Genomic DNA, 26,543 nt, shown 5'->3' with positions numbered 1-26,543 from the left:
CAGATACTTTCTCTATATAGAGAGATGATTGTGTGGTTTTCTTTCATTTATTAATTTGGTAAACTATCATATTGATTTTCCATGTGAAACTAACCTTCCATTCTTGAGAAAAACATACCTTGGCCATAGTACATATTCTCTGATGTCACTGTATTCGGTTTCCTCATATTTTGTATAAGATTTCTGTATGTTGATGAGTCAATGTGATCTATAGCTTTCTTTTTGTGTATTATTGTTTCTAGGTTTGAATGTGAAGACTTCGTAAGTTTAAAAAAACTGACTTAGAAAATATGGCCTTTCCAGTTGTCTGGATTTAGTGAGATAATAGTATTATTTTGTTATCTGAATATTTGGTTGGGCTCACTAATAAAGCTATTTGAACCTAAAATTTCATTTTTAGAGAGTACTATTGATAGATTCAAGTTATTTAGTTTAGGCCCATTCAGGCTTTATATTACTTCTTGAAAAAAGACGTTATCTTTTTCTGTGGATCTGTGCACTTCAATTTCCAAATTTATTGGCATAGTTATTCATAATATCCTTTCAGTCTCCACATTATTAGTAATGATACCACTTCTCTCATTTCTGATACTGACTGCTGTACCTGACACAATAAACCTTTTATAATTACGAAGTAATATAATTTCATTTCTAGTAATGCTTTTTCCTTTAGGGCTTATTTTGGTTAGAATTTACGAGACATAAAAATTGTCACTCTTTTACTCTATTTCTGTCGTCCCATATTTACAGGATATAGCTGGGCTTTTTCTTTTATATAATGTCTCAGTCTTGGTCTTTTAACATAATTTAGTATAGTGAATACATTTTCATCTAAAGTATTTGCTAATATTTTGGATCCAAAATGTAAACCTCAAGCTTTTCTTTGTGCTTTAAAGCTTTATGAGTGGCGGCTGTCCCACTGAGCCCTCGCCAGGCCGGTGGGAGCAGCGCGGGACGGAAGCCGCACCCTCGCACTTGCCGGGTGAGAGCGTGTGCCGCTGAGCCAGAAGCCCGGTCCGCCTGTGCTTTAAAGCTTTTTTATCCCCCCATATTTCCTAATTTTCATTTCTTACTATCTTTTTAATAGCAAAATCTAGTTAATAAAGTAATGCAAATCTATAAATGTGAAACCTCATGTTAACAGAATGAAGGACAAAAATCTTATGATCATCTCAAAAATGCAGAAAAAATATTGGACAAAAAGAAGTCTTAGCAAATTCAGCATAAAGAAATGCCGCTCTACTGACAGCTGCGCCTGGCAAATCCACTGCTAACATTATATTTAACAGTGAAGAGCGGAAAACAGCTCCTCTGAGACCGGGTGAGACAAGGATGCCCACACTCACCATTTCTAGTCCACAGTGATTAGAAGTCCTAAACAGGACAAGCAGGAGGAAGAAATGGAAAGCAGCCAAACTAGAAAAAGGAAGGCAGATCGCGCCTGTTTACAAACAACATGCATTTACATATAGCAAACCCCAGTATTCTACCAAAAATCCATTAGGGTTAATACAGTACAGGTGCAAGATACAAAATTCGGCAGTGTTTCTACACACTAATAAGGAATTATCCAAGAAAGAAATCAAGAGAGCAATCATTAATAATAACTTACACACAGAAATAATAAGAATAAATTTAACCAAGGAGACAAAATTCTGTGGACTGAATATTTAAAAATATTCACGAACTGACAGTGGTGGTGCACACCTGAAATCCCAGCACTAGGCAGCTAGGGCAGGAGCATCACTGCAAGTTTGAGGCCAGCCTGCGCCACAAATTGAGTTACCCTGTCTAAACCAGACAAACAAAACAAACACAAAAAACAGTATACTCTGTGTAAACCCTACAAAAATTCCTGGGAAATTTCCCTAAGAAACAGAGAATACATATACAGTCACAAAGGTGGCCAGGTGTGGTGGTGCACACCTGTAATCCCAGCTGGCGAGAGGCCGAGGCAAGAGGATCCCTGGGAGTTCAAGGCCAGCCTGAACTGCATAGTGAACCCTGCCTAAAAAAAACAAATCACAACAGACATTGACTAGCCGGAGCAATCTTGAACAAAAAGAACAAAGCTGCAGGTGTATTACTGCCTGGTCTCCAAAGTACACTACACAGGCTGGGAACTTAGCTCACAGGCAGAGTGCTGGCCTAGCACGCTCAAGGTCCTGGGTTGAATTCCTACACTACAAAAAAGAAAAATAACAGTAAAAATATTATGCTACGGTAGTCATGACACTTACTACAGTTAGTGTCTAGATGTCCCCCCAAAGCCTCATGCAAATTCAGGCGGGGCTTTTCCAGAGGTGGTCGAGACTAGAGTGTTCCTGATCCATGGTTCAACACAGGGATTAAGAGTGCTGGGGCTGAGGGTGGCTGGCTGCTGGGTCGGCCCACCGACTGGACTGGCACCACCCTAATCCTGGTAGGTGCTACAGTGAGGGGTTCCTGCTGCCTTTGCTGTCTTCCACCACCACAAACTGCTGCCCCTCTGCCCTGCCACCCTGCCTTGCAGCCAGCTGATTATGGACTGAACCTCTTCGAACTGTGAGCTAAATAAACCCTTCCTCCTTTCACCTGGGGTGCCGGGTTTTCTGTCTCAGCAAGGAGAGGACAAATGACTGAGACAGCACTCCCATGAAAACAGACACACAGACCAGCAGAATCCAACAGGAAGTTTTCCACCTGTTTATAATCAAATAAAGGTGCCACAAACACACAGTGGACAAAGGACAATCTCTTCCATACAGGATGTTGTGACAACTGGATATCTACATCCAAATAAAATTAACACTCTAACGTATCATATACAGAATGCCTACAGTGACTTTCCTCAGCAGATTTTCCACATTCCCGGCACTTACAGCTAAAGCTCCAGGATTTAAAGCTAAAGCTCTTACACGATAGTGGGAAAGCCCTATGAAACCGGTGTGGTCAATGGTTTTTTGACATATTCCAAAGACACGCAACGATAGCAAAACCAGACAAACTGGGACCACATCAAACTAAAAAGCACTGCACAGCCAAGGAAGCCTGAAGAGACAGCCTGCCGAATGTGCCAACGTATCTGCAAATCATACACTGAGAAGGACGACTACCCAAAATACAAAGGAATTCACACAACTCAACAGCAAGAAAACAAGTGACTTGGTTGAAAAACAGGCAAAGGAAATGAATAGTCAAAAAAGGCATCTGAATGGCACTGGTGTACAAGATGCTCAGCATCTTTGACAAGTGAAATGTAAATTAAATACAGGGGCTATCACTTCGCACATCCTAGAATAACAAAGTGAAAGCTAAGTGCTGCCTAGAACGTAGAAAAAACCGTTTGCATTTATTTATATATGAGAAAATATTTAAAACTAGGGCTCTAAAGGTACAAATTCTTTATTAGCAAAATAAAAACTAAATTCTATCCTATTGAACACTGTTTATGAGCACAGGGAAATATGCTAAAACATACCACAAACATTTTAAGTAGCAAAGCCAGAGATACATGTTATTGTTCTCCCCTCCCCCACTTGGCAAACCTATAGTACATCAAAAATGGAGATGATCTGCTTTCCGAGAAGTCTTTAGTTTTACGTGGTAATTACTCATTTGACTTTCAAATGTATTCTCTTTAAAATGAGCAAATTCCTTATGTTTATTAAAATGTTCTCAAAAGATTTAGAGACTATAAACAGTTAATTCAGTCACTGTCAAACTAAAAATGTACAAATAGATTCTACACTAGTTATATAACCCACAAAACATAAGAACTTCACAATGACCAAATCAGCTGGCAGAAACAGGAAGCAATCCATTACTTTTATAAATGATCCTTTACCGTGACCCATATTAAACAAAACTGCATGCAAGGAAACTAAACATACATAAGCGCATGGGGTAATGGTTGGCTGATCTATATCAGTAACAAATTGAGAATTGAAGTGCGCTCTGAAATCATGGGAATGGACCACAGTAAGAAGGAAGTTATAATACGTACTCTGAATGCCTCACTGCCTTGCAAAACTATAGCCAGACCAAACACTGCTTACACAGTACTTAGTTGGTGAGAACTGGTTTGTCTCTTCTGCCACATGCTGTGACTGTATCTAACCGTGTGGTTTAGAAGCTTTGTGGATCTGTTTGTGGAAGAGTGGCCTGGAGATGCTGGCTAGGGAAGAGTTACAATGCCATCAGCCAGGCTTGGCGAGTGATTCTGGTTGGAGGTCAGAGGACGAGAGTACTGCTGGGAATGCAGACACAGGCCCTGTTGGTAATCGGAGTAGAGGCCATGTGTTAAAAACTGGTCTTCATTTGCCCATGTCCTAAGACCAAAAAGGCAGCTAATTTATCTGGCAGCAGAAACGTCAGGCCAGGCCAACATTCAGCCTGCAGCATGGGTACTGCATGGGCACACTGCAGTGAGAATCTCACTTACAGTGAGAATGGGGCCAAAAATCAGAGCTGAGCAATCTGAAAAAATCTGCTGGTGTCCAGAAAGGAAGCACCTCTAAAGCTAGGGCTAAGCAGAGCTCAGTCATTGAAAAGACCAGCATTAAAAAGAAACCAAGTGCTCTGTGTGAAGGACCACACAAAGTGTGGTTTGGTTTTGGTTGTTGCTAGCAGGTTTATGTATGAAGAATAAACATTTTTTAAGGTGACTTATCCTACCAAATTTGGACTATAAATTTCATGGAAATTATCATTATGATATCTAGAAAAAGTATAAGTTCCATCTAATGCATCTGTTATTCTCCAATGGCAAAGGAGAAAACCAGTTCTCACCGACTAAGCATTGTGCTAAACAGTCTGTGGTCTGTTACACTCTTGTGAGGCAGTGAGGAAGGCACTCCATGGGATTCTGAATACAACTGTCCCTAACGGCAACGAGGGTGGAAAAGTAATCTTTACACTTTGCATCAGGACGACAGGCAAAGGGCAAAATGGCTTGAAGTCCTCTCAAGAATCAACAGGACCTCACCCATCACAGTTCAAAGGGGCAAAACTATAAACTTTTCATTTAAGAAGATACCTTCTGGCTCCCCCTGCTTGAAAAGGGCCACCTAGGAAATTGGTCTGCCAGGATTCACTTCATTATGCTCAGCCACCCAGGCTCTCAGAGGCTACTGCAGGCACAGGGGACAGGACACTGCAAACCTTCGACATCATCCGCATGGTGTTGTTTTACAGCGATGCAGAATGTAGTTACTGGGTCATGGAGGCTGCCACCTGGATTTCACAGGAAAGCCTGAAGTCAGACGAGGAGCCTCGAGGGGGCGGTGTATGAAGCTGTGAGCGTGAAGGTGAAGGAGCAGGGGGACCCCGGGAAGGTGGGCATGCTAGGACGTGGGAAGTCTGCTGAGGAAAGTCACAGGCAGTGAGCTGAGCCAGCCTCAGAGAGATGCCATGTGGGTGGCAACCAGCATGCCACAGTGGTAGAGCTGCCCACGCCCTTTACAGTTCACATCTCACTGAAAGCTGCCCTGAGCGTTGAGCCAGGGGCAGAATGCTACGGCTTAGATCCACACTGTCCCCCAAAAGTCTTACATTTGGAGATGGGGCCTGGTCAAACGAGGAGTCACTGGAGGCATGACTTGGGTGTCTTCTTCTTTCTGGCTCCTCCCTTCTCTCTGCTTCCTGGCAGCCACTGGTGAGCAGCTTTCCACGGCCAGGCCCCTCCATCGTGCTTTAGAGTTAGTTAATCATGGACTAAACCCACTGGAAACCGTGAGCCAAAATAAACTTCTGCAAATGGCAAGTGTCAGGTATTGTGTTGCAGCAATGAGGCAGTGACTAGTACATATGTCAAAGTGAATGGATTAAGAAATACCTAGCAGATTTACGAGACACAGATCTGGGTACATCTGGAGGCGTGAAACTGAGGTGTGGAACATCCCCCCAGATACAGACGGCAGCAACTAAAGGCTTGCAGCCTAGACGGAACAGCAAAGGGAAAGGAGGGGGAAAGGAGGGGGAAAGGTGCTCCCTGCTGAAGAGCTCTCGTCTGCGCAGCTGCTGCAGCCTTACAAAGCCGACCTGCACCGGGAGCCTCCAGTGAGCTCCCAGGCCGTTGGCCTTGGGTTGGCACTGCGATCTTAACCCTGCCTGCTCTGGCTTCCAGTCTCCTGGACTGAGCTGCTCCTGGGTTCTCCCGGTCTCCCGCATGCTGCAGCCACTGTGGACTCTCCTGCCTCCGACCCCAAAAGCCCACCTAATAAGGCCCTCACACAACTGTACAAATATTCTCTGTACCTGTAGAGAACTTTATCTAATACAGTAATAAGCAACAGTCATGTTTTCTTGAACAGTACAGGAAAGCAAACATGCACACTGGGGCTTATTTCACTGGATACATTTGTGGGGATTAGTGACACTATTGTGGCACTTATATTTCTTTAATTTATTATTATTATTAATCATTCTTCAGAAAGAAAGTTAAGAAACAATCTCAGGTCATCACCCAGAATACTATTACTGTATGGAAGATGCACATTGTTAGGAAATAGACCCTGTGAGTCTTCCTGTAGATCACTGTAAAATAATGTGGTGTTGGATTTTATCGTGAGGTAAAGATGTTTTCTTTTCTCCTCTGGGGAAAAAAAAATCACTCAACAAACAACCTCCATTTTCAGGACAGCTAGAACTCATCTGTAACAATTAACAATACCAACGCCTCCAGTCTTAGGAGGGTAAACACTCCAGGGAGGCTCCTCATGGAGCTCACTCTCATGTATTTGAAAGATTGTCATTTGTTAGTTTCCAGGGGGAAAAAAACCGTATGTTTCTTTGGCTCTTAAATTGATATATATGTTTGCCAAAAAACCAAATCTCACTAAAACAGACACCATTACTTCAGAGATTAGCAATCCTCATAGCTGGATCGCAGCCTTTTTATGAGTGGCTTGGGGGTCATCAGCAGTACCTCAGCATGTAAGAATTCACACTGTTCCTATAAATGGAATTTTGTCTCTCCCAGAGTTGAGCACCTCTGTACTCATCATCTTAAAATAAGCCTAATGTTTGGGGTCCTTGACAAAAGAGCCGACTTCCATAGGGGAGGACACAAGCCCAGCCTGAGAAATAACTTCACACTTACAGGTACGGAAGTGTGGGCAGGCATTAGAGTAAAGCTTACAGAGAGCAAAATTTAGGAAAAGGAACTTAGAGGAAAGGATGATGAAGGATTAGAAGAAATTATAATTTGCTTATAGATAAGAAAATGTTAATGAAGAGTAGAATACAAATAGAACACTAAGTAAGATAGAATTCTTTAAAAATTAAAAAAGTTACTCATTTAAAAAAATAAGTAAGACTGGAAGACTGGGAGTAGAGGAAATCCCCGTGAAAGTGGAGATGAGCAAATGGAAAGAAAATCAGACCCCATCCAGGGAAAGTGCTGTCCTATTAAATGAGTCCTAGAAAGACAAGACAGAAACAGATGGGAAGGTCCGGGACAGAAATACTGCACGGGAGAACTGAAGCAGACAGACACACACACACACGTCTTAAACCGAATAGCCATCAGGGGTTAGGACAAGGTATTCATTCCGAAAGGCTGCTACGGTACATCCCTACAGCCCGTACCGTACAACCTGGGAGCTTCAGTAGAAGACGCTCCACCGTCTGGAGGCCAAACCAGCACCACAGCGCTGAGCTCTGCCAGGAAGGCCCGGGAAGAGCTCCTTTCCTGCTGCTTCTACCTTCTGATGCTGCTGACAGCTTTTGACCTGTGGCTTCATTGTGGCCAAGAAGTCTCACTTCCAGATAATCCGGAAATTCAGCAATGTGAGAGCTTGTTTCAAGCTTGTCTTCCTCATCCCAAGCTGTGTCCTTTGACCCTTCAAGGCGACTCGCAGAATCCATCAGGTCGACCTGGTTCCCCACCTCGACGTTAAGCCAGTCTCCGGGACTGCTCCCAGGGCATTGCAATAACGTGGTGAGCTGAGACTTCTGTGCCACTGCCTCTACTCCTCCTTAACTACGACTGCTGAGCACTGTGTAAACTAACGAAAACTCCAATTCTGTCTTCTCATCTTTTTGGGGGGAGGGGCAGAACTCAACCTCACGTTTGCCAAACAGGCACTTATGCGCTGAGCTAAACCTCTGGCTCCTGTCTTATCTTTAAAAACTGTCACTTTCACTACGAAAACGTTCAGGAATTCTTTGCCAGCTGTCTACCCAGTAAGCTCAAACCTGGACTAAACTGACTGAGTAACTATCTTCCTTTCCTACAGTCAGATCTCGCACAATCGTCTAAGGAAAGGTGCTAGAACATCCTCAATGGAAGTAAAAAGCCCCACACTGATAGGATACCTTTCAGTAAGCACACACCTCTATGTAGCTACCTGGATTTGACAATGCAAACAATCAATTCAGCACGTGTGGTTGAGGGCATGTTTCACTGCTTTGCTTGAAGTAGAAAGGCATGTTGGAATGCTTCTGCTGGACTACAGAACACAGAGGGAGGATGTGGAGAAGACACAGAGGCAACAAAAAGAAATATAACGTAGCACAGTGACAGTGTCCGGTCTTAAGTCTGTAGTCTTTTAACTGACTTCCTTTATAGAATTAGACTGAAGCCATTCATTTATCTTCTCTGTTCTCTCTCGAAATCTAAGAAAATGAAAGTAATTTTTTAAAATGTAAAAGGAAAAGGAAAAGAATGTGGGGAGCAGACCAGAGAACACTGATAGCAGGCTTTCAGCAATGGGAGAGACGGAGGAGCCGCTGAGTCACCAGCGCCTGCAGAGGGTCCTCCACTGTCAGCAACAGGCAAAGTATTCTATTTACATCTGGATAGAAATAGAAAGACCATTCATTCACCTCTTAGAAACTCTAAAGGTGGAGGCTGTGCACTGACACCTTGGCTGAAAATCTTTCATTTCTCCCACTCTACCAAAACTGCTCAAGTTCAGCAAAGATAATCCACGCTGCTAAAGCCAACGGTCAGGTTTTGGGCCTCACCTATGGAACTGCACAGCGTTCCCGCAGAGTGGGGCCCTCTCTTCCGGTTGACTCAGGGCACTTCTGTCCCCCACCCCTCACTCCTCTGCCTTCTTCTTTTCAGTCTGACTTGATGGTGGACGCCCTGGACCCCCGGTCTTGTCTCCCCTCCCTCCCCTCCCGGCCCTCTCTTCCCCCTCCCTCTCTGAGTGGCAGTGAGGACTGAACCCCTGGCCTTCGCATGGGGCTAGATCTTTTGCTCTCCTCAGCCTCAGTCTCCAGAGTGCTGGGATACGGTGTGTGCCACCACATCCAGCTTCTTTTCTCCTTTCTCTTTTACTGTAATTTCCTCCTCTCCACTTAACTTGAGAGGTCCACACATCACTTCGATCAAGGAATGCCAAGACTGTACTCTGACCTTCCCCACAGCGAATCCCTCTGGTCTTCCGCCATTCAGCTGATGGGCGCTGGCCCTTCCTTCCCTTTCTCAGCCCGCCCGACACTGACACCACGCAGTCTCGCAGTCGTCCTGGGCTCCTCCTTTCTCACACTGTGCTATGAATCAAGCAGGATACCCTCGGCTTTTCCTTCAGGCCCCCACTTCCTCTCAGCTCAGCTGCTCCCTGTGATCACCTCCAACCTGAGGTGTCACGATGGCTTCACTGCTGGCTTCCCTCCTCTCTCTCTCGTTTTTACAGTCTACTTCAAACATAGCAGGGTGGGCGCTCCTGCTGAAAGCTAGGTCGGATCCCGTTCTGCTCACTTAGAGTAAAAAAGCGAAGCCTTTCAGGGAGCTGCCAGGACTCCAGACTCCCTTCTTTCTTCCTGCCTGCATTCTGTTCTCTCAACAGGCACATCCCGGCCAGCCAGCCTTGGCGGTAGGAGCGCCTGGCATCCTGGTGCCCTGCGAGGCCTGTGTGGGAGTTACTTCTCAGGGAGGCCCGCTGACTTTACTTAACACTGGGGCCACAGTGAGGTGGTTCCCAGTGGCCAAATATGGGGCAAGTTTGTGAGTAAAATCACTAATTATGTCCTAAGCATACTTTTAGTAAATAAAATTAAAAATCCATGTTGATAAATACAAATGCAAATATAAATGTGAAAGCAGAGCTCATCTCTACGGAAGACTGAAGGCTGACTATCCACGTGGAGCAATGCTGGGGTGAGAAGGCCATTTTGCAGCTGTCACGTAAAGATTAGGCAGGATACACAATGGATGTTAAATCTAGGGAAATGATGATGAAGACCAGGACACTTAAAAATACCTCCTCACACATTTTATTAATTAGTAGGAAAAAACTAGTAAGTATATAGCATATAGAGAAATTTTGGACAACATTTTGACTTGAGTTATCAAAGTTACATCACCTGAACATTCTGTGCCACAGAGGTGTGATCTTACGAAGACCAGAGTACCACCTACACAGTTTCACAGCCCAGAACTGCAACCTCAATGTAATGGTGAGGAAACAAAAGACAAACATCATTGAGGGTTTTCTTTTCCTTTTGTTAAAAAAGGAACTGTATTCTTCAAAATGTCAGTTTTATGAAAAAAAAAAAAAAAGAATGCTATTGAGATAAGAATAAAGAGAAATGAGAATTAAATGCGATACCCGATTCCAGACTGGATCCCAGAGCGGAGGGCAAAACACCAAAACGGGTATCGGCAGGTCGAAAGACCAAGCTGGAGAATGGCAGGCAGACTAAAGCATCACAGCAACGCTAGATTAAGCGGCACTGAAACACGTACTGTGGTTACAAAGGAGAACAGCCCTACGCGAAAAAGCTATACACGTAAGGACGGGCTAATGGGGAAAGATACCCTCACCGTAACCTTAACCAGATCTGTGTGTACACAGAGAGAGAGGAGTGGGGGACAGGAAAGGGGAAAGAGGGAGAGAATGAGCAGATGAAGCAAATGAGGCGAACCGCGGCCTGAGTAAACTGCACAGTGTTCTCCATCCTGGTCTTACTCCTCCAACTCTCTGGACTTTGCAGTGACTTCCAAATAACACGTTAGAAACTCGCTCACAGCCCACCACTGCCCTCTATCCCCCGGGCGAGGCACTTCCACCAACCACTCTTTACCAAGGCATCATCTTTTTGGTTTGGTTCCTGAGAAAGGGTCTCACGTGTAGTTCAGACTGGCCTCACACTCACTGGGTGGCCCAGGCTGGGCTGGGACGCGTGGCATCTTCCTGTCTCAGCCTTTGAGCGCTGGCATGATGGGTGGGTGCCACCACACTCTCACCCCTGCAAAGACTGACCTGCTCACGTTCATGCCTGTCTCCATCTCTTCCCAGGAGACTATAAACCCTTCAAGGCAAGTAGTGCTTCTCCTGGTTTGCTCACAGGTGCACCACACCCCTCACAGACAGTCTGCAGCAGTCTCACCCCTTCCTCAATGCCAGCCCAGCCTGGAAGTCTGTTCCATGTAAAAACCAAAGGAGAGCGGCCAGCCCTGGGCGTACAGGGCAAAGGAGGGCGCGTGAGAAGTGGGGAAAAGCCAAGAGAGCAAGGGCCACGGCTCGCTTGCCGTGCCAGCCCCTCGAGCAGCTCACTTCAGGTAACAGCCTTGAAGACTTTCCGCCCTGACACTGGGAGCTGAACACCGAGCTACACTGCCAGCCCTTTTTATTTCATTTGTTACTTCGGTGTGGGATCTTGGTAAGTCACTAGGTCACCCAGGCTGGGTTCAAGCTGTGATCCTCTTGCCTCAGCCCCCATAGGCCAGCGCCACTACACCTGGCTAAGATAACACTTTTGGAAAAACTGAAAGAAAATCATCCAGAGAGTGAAACTGGGTAATACCACACACAAAAAATGTCAGGGTACCCATCCACTTTGCCTCAGTAAAGCTGAGCAGCTGACAAAATGCACTCACACACAAAACCTCCCAGCACTGTGAATGCCTCATTCTTAAATGGATTTAGATAATATAGAGGTATCAGAGAGCTGAGCAAAGTTTCAGTTATGATAAAGCAACACAAACAAAATGTGGAAAAAAGAAAATCAGAAATAGAGAATGCAAGACAAAGGGCTGAAAATCTGCTCCCTGAGAAAGAGACCCGTGGAAAAAAGTACAGAGGGAACAAAAAATCAAGAAATTCCTTGGAAACTATCTGCATGAATGCTAACATCAAGAGTTTAATTAGATGAGTTAGAAGATAATGTTGGAGAAAAATTTCACGCTTCTTATCATATTCAACTAAAAGACAAAACAGGAACAATACAAACAACAAAGACAATCATTTCCAAAAGCTTACATGTGAGGGAGAAGTTCTCAGTGTGGAAATATGGCAGTTTCCAGAATGAAAAGGAACCAGTCCCAGAAATACCACTGTAAGAGGTAACATTGAAGGGACAGTTAAAGTTCCAAAGCTTTCCAGATAACAAAGGTCACAAACCCCAGGTTTCCAGCTCTGAAGCCCCGACTACCTCACAGTAGCTGCCCACCCTCCTTTCCCTCTTTCCCCCCAAACAAACCACCCTGTTACACTAAAAACACCGTGTGAGAGCACCAGAGCCAGAAGGCCCGGATGGGGAAAAGGAAACTCAAAGAGGAGCGCTGAGATAGCTTCTTGAGTTATTTACAGGTTTTTGAGAAGTTAGGGGGCCAAGAAGCTGAAGAAGTTTTTGGAAACCTCATTGTACTGAAGGGACAGAACTTCAGAGTTTGTGCCATTAAAAGGCTTCAGGGCATCTGTGGCTTTACGCTCTTACCCTGGCATCCACACACCTCCTGATACCTGACAGTCTCTCGCTTCTTCCCAACCGAACATAAATCGCCTGAGCTGGCCGGCAATGTGGGTCTCAAAGCGGCCACATCTCACTCCCGGGCAGCATCTTGCGCTTAGTGCCTGCTAGGCTTTTTCCACTTCAGGGACTGTCTGTGGTCAACACTGCATACTGTTCGCAGATTTTCCTTAGAAGCAGTGAGTGAGTGTAAAACAACTTCATACGCCGGATAACCGCACTGACGAGCCTTCCCTCCCTTAGAGATCACATTCTCATTCCTCATGTCTACAAACAGATCTAAAAGAAGTTTCTGGCTGTAATGAAAAATAACTACAAAAAGGAAGTCCCACAGAGTTCCGTGAACCTGTTTCTGCTCTCCTCTGCCTGGTAGTCACCTGCTCAGACCCCTCAGAGCATAAGCACACACACACACACACACACACACACACACACACACACACACACACAACACAACTCGTTCTTCTAAGCTCTGGGCTCCACAGAAGGCCCCTGGTGGCGGTTCCCCCTCCACATACCCAGGTCAGCTGAAAGTGGCCGGACAGAAGCTCACCCCTCTCCCCCAACCACAGGCAGGGATGCATCTTCTGGGGTGGGGCAGTATTAGACAGTTAGAGGAGGTAGAAAAACAGTAGGCCGTCAGCAGGGCTGGTCCTGGAGGCAGTCAGTGAGAGGACGAGAATCCATCTGCACTGTGGTCGCAGGTGCACCTAAGACTGCAGTCACAATGGCTAGCTCCACTACATCCTGAGGGAAGGACAGAGGCTTGGGATGGTGGCTGTCACCCTTCCAGATTGCCCATTATTTCATTAGGGGTGGGCCATCCTCTCCCACCTAAACTAAGACTGCCGAGACTAAAGACAAGAATAAGACTATGGATTACTGACCAAGATTAATGATGTCACGCATGCACCATTGCTACTATTAGATCAGTATTACCTAAGCAACTGTACTTGCAATCTTATTGGCTGATCATAATTTTGACCCACACTGAACCTGCCTCATGATTTTCACTATAAAATTTCCTTTTTGAGGTGGGTTCATTGGTAATCCGTTCGGGGACCCTCCTGACTCTTAGGAGCTGTTCCTGTTCCCCATTCATTCCCCCATCCCTATTCCCCATTCCTTTTCTCCAATAAAATTTTCTACTCTTAGAAAAAGCAAAAAACAAGCAGCTCTGCAAAGGTAGCAGTTAATTTTGATACCTGTTGAGGTTTGCTCATCAAATAGACACTACTGGGGGCTGGGGATTTAGCTCAGCGGCATAAGCGCCTGCCTTGCAAGTAGGCAGCCATGAGTTCGATCCCCGGTACCGATAAAAAGGAAAAAAGACCAAAAAAAAAAAAAAAAAATACACACTAGTAAGCACTACGTGCTCTGTACATAGAATCATTACATACTCCTGTGTACCACCTAATTATCACTGTGTCATACACGGCCAGGGATATAGGTTTTTGGAATATCTTATTAGCTAGTTCTTTAGCGAGTTATCTGCCATGTTCTTTGCCTCCTTATCTGAGAATCTGATGCATTTCTACAAATTCCTTACAGTAGAAGGTAGTGAGCAGCATGGACTCTGGGGGTAAGACGTGGTCTCAAACCCCAGCAGTGCTGCTCACTGGCTGCCTGACGCTGACTGAGTCACTTACGTCCTTTCTAAGTCTCAGTTTCCTCTTGTATAAAATCAAACAACAGCATCCTCACGGAGTTGGTGAAAGGATTAGCTACCACCACGGTAAACTGATTTGATCTTTCAGTACTGTAAACATACACAAGGGATTATATACCTTAACTACCTTAAAACATACCCAAGGGATTATATATCTTAAACATACCCTAATAAGTAACAATGTGAATACAATTCAAATCCTTCTCAGATAGGAAGGAGACCTGGAGACAGGAGGGAAGCAGGTGAAATAGGAATTAACCACCTACCAGTCCAATTATTTAAATATGGGGTGACCAAAAATTGCATACTTTTTCATTAATTTTTATACATAACAGGAAATATAAAGACAATTTTATCAAATTTATAAGGAACAGTATATCCTCAAATATTTAATACATAATGTAACATTATAATCTGGACAGTACCATTTAGTTTCTTTCCAAACTCTTTTTTGTATTATTATCTTTCTTGAACAACACACTTTATTCTGAAATGCTGGCCTTTTTCTTTTTCTGTGAGTAATGCTAACCACGATGTGAAGATGTCAATGATGGATATTTGATTGGTGATTTGCTATCCTGTACTTTTCAATTATTTGGTCTTTTAGATCTAATCTAAGTTATAAATAACTGTTGGAATTTCCTTGTTTGAAAAATTACAAACAAGTTCCATATTGCTTGGTCCAGAAGGTACATAAAAAGTTTATAATACTATTTTTCCTTGCATTTGACTATAGGACAGACTTTTAGATGTTGATCAACTGTCAACGCCACCCATAAAATTACTACAAACATCAACTGCTACTGGATTTTTTTAGTTTTGTTTCTTCTTTCAAGTTCAATCACTTCTGCGTTATGAATAGTTCATGATAAGGAAATTTTTTTTGACTTTTCATTCTGTAACACTGACTTTTCCTCTCTGATATGCTAACATTTCTCCCTTTTTATTTTTTCTTTTGCACATCTTTTGGCAATTCTTTCCTACTCAGTTTCAGTGTCCCAAATGTGACCATTTTGTATTGTAAAAGAATATCACCAAGTTCCGGAGAAGTATAAAAATTATATCTAATGCATTTACCACAAGAGTTTTTATAGATTGTAGCACAAAGTTACAGGTTATTTTTCACAAATCCAATAAAGACAAATAGCAAAACAATCAGAACTTCTTACTAGATTTCACTAGAAACGAACATCAAAGGTGATACGATGTTCTAAGTAAAAGAGCATGCAACAGATAGTGGACATAAACAGCGAGGTAAGTTGGGTGTGTGGCACACGGCTGTCACACCAACAGTAAGGAGGCTGAGCAGAGGACCCGTAAGCTTGAGGCCACCCGTACCTAACAGCCAAACAGGCAGACGAGTGTGTCTCACACGAACAAGAATCAGCTGGTCGCAATGACGCCTGCTCAAGCGATGCTCTGCAGAGGCAGGACATAAACAACACTGCCGAGTGACGTCTGGGGTAAACTGTAAGCGGGCAAGATGTGTTGTCTACACGCACAGGCTCCTCACGGAGAATGTAAATGGTCTTCACTCTGAACATGTGTGATACATATGTTCCTTTCCTCTCTTTTCACTGAAGAAGTGGAGAGGGGATGCTACATTATTGTCTCTAGTCTAAGCACAGCAACTCAGAGAAGTCAGCCTCAATATGACCCTTTTAAAACAATGAACTCTTACACCTAGTGTCTCTGAAGCAAAGTGTAGTGACATCTATCTCAACTATTCTGCAAGCTACTTTCACATTCTAGGAAGCCACGGGGCACATTATAAAAACAATTTGTGTACACAGTCTCTCCGGACACTGCTTTCACAGTGCCTTTGTTTTTTGTTTCTTTAAAGACTTTTCCCCCCTGCCTTCCTGGAGTTACTTTTAATTTATAATTAGAAATAAACTTTTAAAGAAGAATCTTGGAAGGCAACTATTAAAAGACATTTGGGGGCCACAGAAAATCTGAGTATGGACTGTAACGGGTGATATCGGAGAACGGCCGTTCACCTTGATAGGCGTGACAATGACAAGGCAGCGCCAAGGGAAAATGTCCTTTGCTCAAGACACACAGCGGAATAGTTCATGATGAAACGTCAAGAGGGGTATAATTTACCTGGAAGTCATTAAGAAAAAATGGAACAAAGTTAACAAAGTATTAGTGGCTCTATTACTCTGGATACTGGGCATTTGGAGATTTATCACACAACTACTTTATTTCTTTTTAAAGGTTTTCACAATAAAACTTTATATTGTCCATGTTAAGACATCTTTTTCCTCTCCTTTCATACTGGCTTACATAGCTACGTGTTTCACTGAGATGACTTGTTGCTGAACAGACCTTTAAATTCTGTGAATTTGCCTAGGCCGATGGTAGCAGACCGATGGCGCCCACAGGGCAGCGGGCTGATTACTGACAGCTCTAAAAGGTTCACCACTGCTGCCCTGGGCTATGCTCAAATTCCCCATCCTTACAACTACGCCAGGCCTGAGCCACAGAGCAGATACCTGTCACCAGGATAATAACCTCTGAATGTTATAAGGCCACAGACAGTGAGTCTGCAGGAATGATGAGATTAGTGCAGAACCCAAGGCTGAGGACCTGCATCAAAACAGAAGAGCTTAAATCAGCTTCCACTGACAGAACTGATGTCCTCTGTTTATACGCTGGCTGTCAGGAGCTGGGGATGTAGCTCAGCGATATAGCGATTGCCTGCATGTGTGAGGCCTTGGATTCAATCCATTGCGCCACAAATAATTAATGGATAAATCAATCTTGGAATTAAAGACTTCAAGGAGATGAAAATGAAATACTGTCTAGTGCCCGTCCATACCAGGCTTGACTCTGGTAACTCAAGAGAATGACAAAACACAGGTTGGCGGTGCTGTTACTCTGAACTAGCAGGGATTCTTGGTGTGTGGACAGGTTCCTAAGTGCCAGGGAAGAGCCAGCGAACATTAATACAAAAACTACCTGTAAAGAAAGTGACTAGCATCCTCCTGCTTCCACGAGGTGCTAGAAGACAGAGTTGGTATATCACAGAAAGACCAGGGACACGTTTAACTGTCAAAAGCATTCTCATTCATTCTGTGCTTTACTCTTTCAAAAAGCTTCAGTGGATGATTCTCAAGCTTGAACCTGACCGAATGGTCAGCACTGGACACAGCACTGACTGGTGCCCGCCCTCCACAGCTGAGCCCTGAAACGTGCATTTCTAATAAGATCCCAGGCGAAGCCGACACCGCCCTGGCAGCTGCCGTCCATATGCTAGACATGCTTTCCACGTCTAGTGTCATCTGCGATAGCCTACTCTCCTGGGCAGGAACAGGTAATGACAAAAACGTACCAGGCAGGAGGTGTAAAGGTCTATGTGGTCCTTAGCCACTTTGCGTCAGTTCCCCTACCTGAGCCCGGGAAGCCGCCTTACGAAAAATTGAAAAGACAGGAGACATTTCCTACATCTGAACATCATGGACACACAAATATTTAAGTGGCTTGGCATTTAAATATAAAAAGCATTCAGAAATTCTCAGATGAAATGCAGTAAATAAAGTACTAAGTATTGACATGCAGGAAAAATGTTGTATTATAAAACCCAGTTTCACTTTCTTGCAGCTTTCCAAAAAATTAGCCCATTATGGTGAAATTTTCCATGCTTCATTTCAGTCCAAAGGTGATATTTTTTTGCAAAGTTTGAGAAAAATATATTAGTTTTTTAGCTAGAAAAGATGAAAAAAAAACCCACATAATTTTTCCACTTTGAAAGCAATTTCAGGATTTTAAAAATATACAGATAATAAAAAAATGGCTAAAATTGAAAAGTTGAAACTTCCCAAGTGTGTTGTTTTCAGCAAAGATTCTCCTAGGTGCTTCAGACAAGACGGTGTGTGTGCACAGGTAAACATGTGTATATACTTAAATACCTTTGTAAGTCACTAGGATCACTGTATTTCATTGCATTTGACAAAACCTTCCTCAGTAGATTTATCATTTTCTGAAATGAAGTCTTTTATAAATAGAATAGTTAGTCACAGACTGTGTGATCTCTGTGATTTCACACATCAGGGTTCATTGATGGGTCCCGTGTAGACAAGTGACAGCTGATGAGGAATTATGCCTGCAGAGTTGTCTGTCCTCTCCCAGCAACGTCTCCTTCCTTCCAGGTCAGCTCGAAGGCTGTGACCCATCCTCTTCTGCCCAGGGCTCTCTGTCTCCTGCTCCGTAACACTTACCATGTGCTGTCATTTCCCCCCCACATCTCTAGTGCCCCCCTAAGCACACACCTGCCTTCCACTAACAGACCTCCTTATGTATTTGAAGAATCAAAGTATTAAAGAAATAGCAACAGAATTTTTAAATTGAGGCTAAATAGTTTTTAGAGGTTTGTGAAAGTAACTTACTGTAGCCATCTATAATCATAAACTTTCTAATCAACTCAATTGGAAAGCAAATAATGGGAAAGTCAGAAAACAACAGTGCCCTTCTGTCACTTCGCCATAATCGACATACAGGTTGGACACAAAACCCTTAGAATCTCAGTTTCACTGTAAGGCGAGAAAAATTAACTGTTAAATGACCTCATTCATGTGAATATATTTTAAAAGCGTCAAATGAACATGACACAGAATTGTTATTAGTAATGACAGCAACATCAGTTTAAAACTTCATCAGGCTTCTAACCTGAAAGAAAAACCAAATGTAAGTCACATGTGCTATCCCCCACCAGAGAAAAACACTTACAGGGACGCAAAGATTAAGAAAGGTTCATTTTCCTAGTTCTCAAGTATATGGGTATGACAGGTGATCAGAAGGAGAACTGACACAACAGATGCTCCCATTTCCCTTCCAGTTTCAATATCTGCCTGTGCTCCCTCGGTAAATGTTAAATTTTCCTCTCCAAATACAGGGGACAAAGTTCTCTGACCTCACCGTATCTTGTCTTTTCTGCTGCACGGCCGCACTCCTAGAGACCTGTCTTACTGACCACCTCGCTTCCTGCGCCTCCGGCCGCTGTTTCACGGAAGCATTCCCTTCAGGCTCATCCCGACCTCCAGCCTAACACCCGCTGTCAGATGCTCTCAGCCTCTCGGCCTCTCCCACACTCAGCTCTGATACCCGGCTTCCCTTACCAGTGCTGTGTAACGCACCACCCACGAGCCCACGGACCCTACGGCTTAAACTGCAGCGATTATGCCTCCTCACGGTCCCTCTGGGTCATCCAAAGGCTCAGCCGGGTGGTTTTGCCACCCGATGTGTTACTATGACAGATGAATCGTCTCCTTTTCTCTCTTCCCTCCTCCGTATTATCTCAAGTTTACCACAGAACTCAGAGCAGGCTCTAGCTAACCTCTAGTCTTAAACTTTAGGCACTAAAGTCAGATTGGCAAAACCAGACGGCACATTTTAAACAATCGGAGCATGATAATGACAGAAAGCAGACTCTGGACAAAGGGATGTATTACGTCTTATATCTGTGCATCCCCCTACCCCCACCAAAGCCCCATGTGCTCATGGGTAGGCCTTTTGGAGGTAGCTGGATCCCGGGTGTGTGGTGCTGGGTTAAGGGTGTAGGTAACTAAACAGGTTTGGCATAGTTCTGGGCGTGGATGATGGAGGCCCCACCCTGGCTGTGAGCAGTACCAATCAGCAGGCTCATAGTCCCGAGGAATGTGATGGGGAGGCAGGCTGCTGCTGCCGCCGCTGCAGCCAGCCAAGCCATGAACTGTTTCTCTGGGACTCCCTTCAGTCCACTTCCCTCCCTTGGCCCCAGCTGACTATGGACTGAGACCTTTAACTGGGGTGCCTGTTACTCTGTCTCAGCAGCAAGACGAGTAACTAAGGAGGTAACTACTCCTACTACTGTTTAGTTTCCATGTCAGCTGCCCCCTCCCTCCAAATTGTTACAGCGTTCTCAGGACATCCTACTCCCTGATGTGGCACGGGGAACAGCCACTTTAACTGCACGCTGCAGATGCAAGTCACGGCACAGGAGGACTCACTAACATCCAACAGCTGGAAGAGCCATCAGCAGGTACCGCCTTAGACTCTTACACCCACAGCCGGTGTAAGCACACCTGTGTCTCTCCATTTTCTGGTACTGTGAGATAATCAACATATAAAGAGGAGAAGCTTTTATCTGGCTCACAGTTTTGGGGGTTTTAGTCCGTGCCCACTGGACCATGGTGTTTAGGCCTCTGGTGGCACAAGACATCACACGGGGAGCATGTGACAGAGGGGCCTGTTTACTTGATGGCTGCTGCAAAGACAAGAAGAGAGGGCTCCTGCTGTGATGCTCAGTGACAGCATCTCCTCCCACGAGGCCCTCCTCCTTCAGGTTACGGCCCTTGGAAAGTGCCACGAGTGGTGGCCAAGCCTTCAACAGGGGTCTCTGGCAGACACTTATCAAACCACAGCATAACCCACGCCAGGGCTCCGACGGTGCCAGCAGTGATTCCTGACAAGGCCCTCTCACTTTTCACCTATAAAATGAAAGATGGGCTGATTATATCTAACACCAACATCAAGTCTAAGGTCCTCTGAGTTTAAAAACAAGTGTGATTATTATAAATTATAACAACTACAACCATGCAATCTTCCATAACACTGCCTTTCCAGTTCCCTATTCTGGACTCCAGTGAGTGGTAAAATATCCGAAAATTTTCAATAGGTCTATATACCAAACTTATAAAAAGAAAAAACAAAATTTTTAAATATCAGTTTTTTGAAGAAGTAATCTTTTTAGTATCCAATGTTGATCAGATAATATAGCTGACATATGCAGTACGTTCTTAAAATAAGACCAAAACTGCCTACAATTAGTTACAAAAATATTACAAAGAACTGAAGCAAAACAAAACCAAATAGCTCTGCTACTGAACTACAAATATGTCCTCAAAACCTGACGGGAGTCAAAAATTCCAGTAAAAATAACAGGATAGATGGAAACACAAGTTTCTCATTATCACACTTCATATGTTATAAAACATAACAGTTAACTTATTTTTGGCAAAATGATTAGGAATTGCAAAACTCTGGCTTATACAAACTTACTTGATTGTCAAGCACGTCTCAAATGGAGCGTGCCGTGCTAACTTTGGCGTGCAGGCCCTGTGTTGTCTTGGAGCAGCCCAGAGACACTGAAATTTCAACACTTCAGCAGGGATCACGCCACTCACATGAACCGGCCCAGGTGTTTAACCGGGGAGGGAGGAGGCGGGAGGATTTTAACAGTGCTGTTAATTAAAACCAGAAAGGCTTCCACTAATAAACAACCACGCAGATGCCCCATCCTCTTGCCATTCCCCCAAAGGGTGCACTTTATGGACAATTTATCACATGATCATTTTCTAGTGAATTCTCTTTATAAAGATAAAACAGTTTCACATCTTTCTAAAAACTCTGTGGTCACAGTATGAGTTGCATCTCCAAAAATTAAGTTTGTGTTTCATCTTTTTCATTGCTATTTTTGGTCCCTTTCTTTCTTCCCTTCTTTCACACCCTCCTCTTTCCTTTCCTTTTCCCTCCCTGATTCCTTTTTTTCCTCTTGGTGAGGGGATCACACTCCGAGCTCCACACATGCTGCGCACATGCGGTACCACGGAGCCACACCTGGTCCCTTCCACTGCGGCTCCCGCCACGGCGGGAACCCCGCAGGCAATGCAGGAGTTACTCGGTAATGAACCTAAGCTATGAGGGGAGGCGTTAACTGCAAGAAGTGCTGTACTTCGTTCTCAAGGACACTGCAATGCAAGACCAAAAGAGAAGAAGGCGCGAGCGGATGTGTTACACAGCTGTTTTCAGACACACATAAGAGAAACCACGTACCAGAAGCAGAAAGGGGCTGGGCAAAGAAAGCGACACTGAAGACAGGCCTGGGATGAACACAAGAGCGGGCCGGCCTGAGGATGAGTATCTCCCCATGTGTACTGAACAGCAATGCTGCTATTACTTCACACAGTGCCCCTTTTAATGTTTACAACGATTTAAACAAAATAATAACTAATAGCAAAAAGTTCTTATTTCATATCCATTTAATGAATCTTTTTAACAGGGATAAGTCATGTCTCTAGCAGGAAATAAATTCAATATTTTGACTTACGTACATTTTTATAGCTACATGCTTGATTGTACACACTGATGAAAATCCAGCTTTTGAGCAGAGGGACAGGCAGCTTCCGACACAGTGCCCAGTGTCCCTGGCCTCTGAGAGTTCACACCGTGGTGTACCTGCCCTCCGTGAGTGCAGGCTGGACCTGGTGACTCACGCCAACGTGAACGGCGAGAGTGCGCTGTCACGGCTGTAACTGAGTCACCGTCTGTGGCTTCCATCTTGCCAACAGACTCCTTCCCCAGCGTTCACCAGTCTGCTGTCATGAAGCCAGCGATCAGGAACGTCAGGCCCAGCCGACTGCCCGGGATGAACTAAGGCCCTCGGTCCAACAGCTGCTAGGAAGTGAACCCCACCAACAACCACACAGCGAGCCTGGAAGCAGACCTCAGGTCAGTCCTCCTATGAGGCCGTGAAGGCAGGCTGATGACAATCTCGGGAGAGACCCTTAAGCAGAGGACTCAGCTGAGCTGTGGCTAGATTTCTGACCAGAAACTGTGACAGAGTATGAGGTGTGTCCAAAATGTATGGTGAATGTTTAAAGCGCTTTCTCTTTAGATTTTTACGGTAAAGACGTATTACAACTAATTCCTTTCAAAATGTTTTCTCTTACTTTGAACACAATCAGCAATCACTCTTGCTACTTTTGAACAATTCCGGAAGTCTTCTTTCCTGTCTTCAGGTGCACTGTTGTGTCTGTCTCAGTGTCCTGAATCAATTCAGCACATTCACCTTTCATGGTCCTTCTGACTTTGGGGAGGAGCCGGAAGTCTCAATGCGCTGTGTTTGTAAATGCAGCGGGTGAGGACACATCATTATATTACATTACATCATGAGCCTGGCTTTCTACTCAGTGGCACTCAGCAGCAGCATTCACCAAATTTTTGATCCTGCCTTGTTAACACACAAAACAGGATTCCAGAACTGCTTAAGAAAGCGGCAAGAATGATGCCGTAAGTGTATCTGAAGCAAGGATGTCTTAGCTACTTTCCTTGTTGCTGAAACAAAATACCCGACACCCACAAGCAAAAGGAGAAAAGGTTTGCTTTGGCCCACTGTGGGGAACCACTCAGAATGCTTCAAAGCTCAGGGTGCCGAAGGACACCTGCAGAAGTGGCCCTGCTTGTCTCGCGCAGGCGCACAGTGGGATGCAGTTATGTAACCACGACTTCGCACAGGTGAACACGCAGGCGCGGTTACAGCACTATGCAAGAATGTAAACACGAGAACCACCGTGTGAGAGTCACTCAGTAAAGACGCAGGTGGCTCTTGTGCTCTGCTCTGCTGTTGTTACTGATGTCTGGCACATGTGGCATGGCAGAGGGGCATCACAGAGGAGGCAGCGCATGGCAGAGCAGGCGGCAGGCAGGAAGGCAGCGAGCTGCAGCCTGCGTTCTTCCTGCCCCTCTATATCCGCCCAGGCCTTCCAAGCCTCCTGCCCCAGCGGGGCTCCCGTCATCCACACGGAGAACTATGCCAAACCGATTTCGTTATCACACGACCCTAGTCCCAGTATCATCACACCCTAGATCCAGCCTGCTCTGACAAGCCTCACTTAGGAGTGCACAAGGCTTGGAGGGGATATCTAGATATAAGCCATGACAAAGGGGAGTATTTTGAGGAAAATTAATGACAATATGTCTTTTAGGGTAACAAATTTGAAAAGTTTGACCATTCACTGCATGTTCTGATCACATTCCGTGGTGGGTTAACTAATGATCAGCTTGTAACACCCATCTAAACTGAGTCAGCATGGTGCCAGGTGTGGCGGGCCCAGCTGAGGACTGCTTCAACAGCTTAAAAGGAGACCTGGAGGGAAGGTGTATGCTGTAGGTTCTCCTGGGCAAGCTTGTTACGCTGGTTTTCCGGATAACTCACTTATTCTTACCATTGGAGGAGCTGGATTCTTGCTGTCACTGAGGATGGCTGTGAGCTCTGGTCCTTACCTTGAGCATCACTTCTGGGCTCCAGTGCAGACCCCTCGCCTGCTGACACAGATCCTTCATCCCACTGGTGCAGATTTTCTTGCTTCCACCACTGACCTTGGGCCTTCCCAGTGCAGATCCTTGATACAACTTGCATGAGCCATTGTCGTGGGCTCTTGGCCTCCAGCTGGACCCATGCAGGACACTGCTGTGGGATCCAGGCCCTTGGCTGGATTCTCTGGGTCTCTAGTATGTGGACCAGACCTCCTGTACTCTCTGCATTTGACTTTTGGGTGAATTTATAGGATTGTAACATAATGTGTCCTGTATTAAATCTATTCCTTTGTAAGCCCTGACTATAATTAGATGTATTATAATCTCATACATGTATATGATTTTACTGTGCTAAGCTATGAGGCAACCTGATACACAGCAGCAGACAACAAATAAGGTAGTTAATCTAGTGACCATGCCAATGATTCTAGTGTCATTTCCAGAATAACAATAGTAGATAATACTTGTAGAATAATAATAGCAATAATCATAGTAGACAATACTTGTACTGTTATTTAATACTTGATATAATTCCTCACAAAGATACTCTGGATGTATTATTAGTGCTATTTTACATGAGGAAACTGAGGTAGAGACTCAATAACTTGTCCAAGGTCACTGAAGTATTTGAATCTAAGTGTGCTGGCTCTAGAGCGAGAGCTCACAGCAGTGTGCACGTGGGAACCTCCAAGAGGCAGCAGCGAAAACCACAAAGACAAAGGAAGAAAGCCAGAGAGCTGCTAATCACACAGCACGGTGCCAGAGATTCAGCGGCACCAAAGACACGATAAGCCACATCCAGGACAAAAAGCAAAAGCAAAGCCTACCCTTCTGTCTTAAACCACGCTTTCTAGAAAAACTCCCGAAGAGTAGAAGCAATAATGCAAATTAGAACATAATCTTGAATTTACTGAATTCACTTAGAAATGAAAAATGCATTTCCTAATGAAATTGAAGAAAATTAAAAACCTCCATTTGGGAGGAAGACTACAGCTGTTCTCTTTCTGAGGGCCACACTGAGTGATCAGTCAAGTGGGCGGGAAAAGGAGCAAATTCCCAAGGAGCTCCGAGACCTTCTGGGAAACACTTTACCATGCGGGATGAAAAACCTGAGATCCTACAAAGAGGCGACATGAGAGGTCCCTTCCTCCCCGCCTTACAATTACTAGGTGAGACAGCACTGCTGCCTGTTCCCACACTCCCAGTTCTTGCAGCAGGCGACAGCTGTCACCACCGTTGGCTAGTCTGGTTTTTTTTATTAATCACACTCCAGGCTCTCGGACCTCAAAGACCATCCTATTCACCGGATGTCAGCATAGTACAGTGCCTGATACATGACAGTCCTTACTATGTCCGTTGAATGAATAAATAATTTTGCCAATCACATCTATCCTGTGGGTCATTTCAATGGTACACTGTTACTCAAAGTGCAGCTTTTTGTTTTAAGTCTCTTGTAGCTCACTTCAAATATATCTCTGTGACTTCAGTTCGTCACTTAACATCTAGCACATAGCAGCACCCAAGAAGTATGTGTGAAGGAACAAAATGTCTCAAAAAGGCTGTCAAGTCAAGAATATATAAAAAGCCAGACTCAAGACTAAAGATTTGTCTTCTGTATTGTTGGCCTATTAATGATGTTGATGATGATGATACATTGTTTTACTTCTGAGAGAGGCATAAATATTTTCTTTTTTTTTGTCTTTTTCCTTTTTATCGGTACCGGGGATCGAACTCACAACCGCCTGCTTGCAAGGCAGGTGCTTATGCCGCTGAGCTAAACCTCCAGCCCCTAGGCATAAATATTTGCAAAATACTCTCCCAAAACCGATGAGATTCTTATCTATGGACTGGCTGAGAACTGCTCTTAAATATCCCCTTATGGAAGACTGCAAGTGCAATGTAATGTTGGAACTCCAGACGATCCCAGATTCGCAGGCACTCATTTCAGAAACTGTGTCCCCTTTTACTCTTTGAACACGTGCTCACACAGGTCCACGTAACAGGTACGATAAGGCAGCCACCAGCTCTCCCTGTCTCTGTCCTATTTATCTGTATCTATTAACCAAGAGACAAAAGAGCAAAGGAAATTCCAGGAGGGCTTGTGCAAGTGGGT

The 26,543-nt window shown here is 44.5% G+C and overlaps 1 protein-coding gene across 11 annotated transcripts in view; it reads right to left on the bottom strand.

Annotated features, from left to right (window-relative positions):
• The window catches only part of Ldah (lipid droplet associated hydrolase), a 133,927-nt gene that overhangs the window by 46,917 nt on the left and 60,467 nt on the right, over positions 1-26,543 (bottom strand). The window contains exon 7 of one of the 11 annotated variants that reach the window (XM_063232004.1): positions 9,183-26,485. The exons of the other annotated variants lie outside the window; for them this stretch is intronic. Coding sequence (XP_063088074.1) covers positions 26,375-26,485 — 111 coding nt within the window. The 3' untranslated portion in view covers positions 9,183-26,374. Of the gene's footprint in view, positions 1-9,182; positions 26,486-26,543 lie in introns of those variants that run through there. 11 annotated transcript variants of the gene reach the window in all.

This window comes from Cavia porcellus, unplaced genomic scaffold (genome assembly GCF_034190915.1).
Source record: "Cavia porcellus strain 051 isolate PalLab524CR breed Dunkin Hartley unplaced genomic scaffold, mCavPor4.1 scaffold_1, whole genome shotgun sequence".
Classification (NCBI taxonomy): domain Eukaryota; kingdom Metazoa; phylum Chordata; class Mammalia; order Rodentia; family Caviidae; genus Cavia; species Cavia porcellus.
This window is presented reverse-complemented; position numbering and strand designations above follow the sequence as displayed.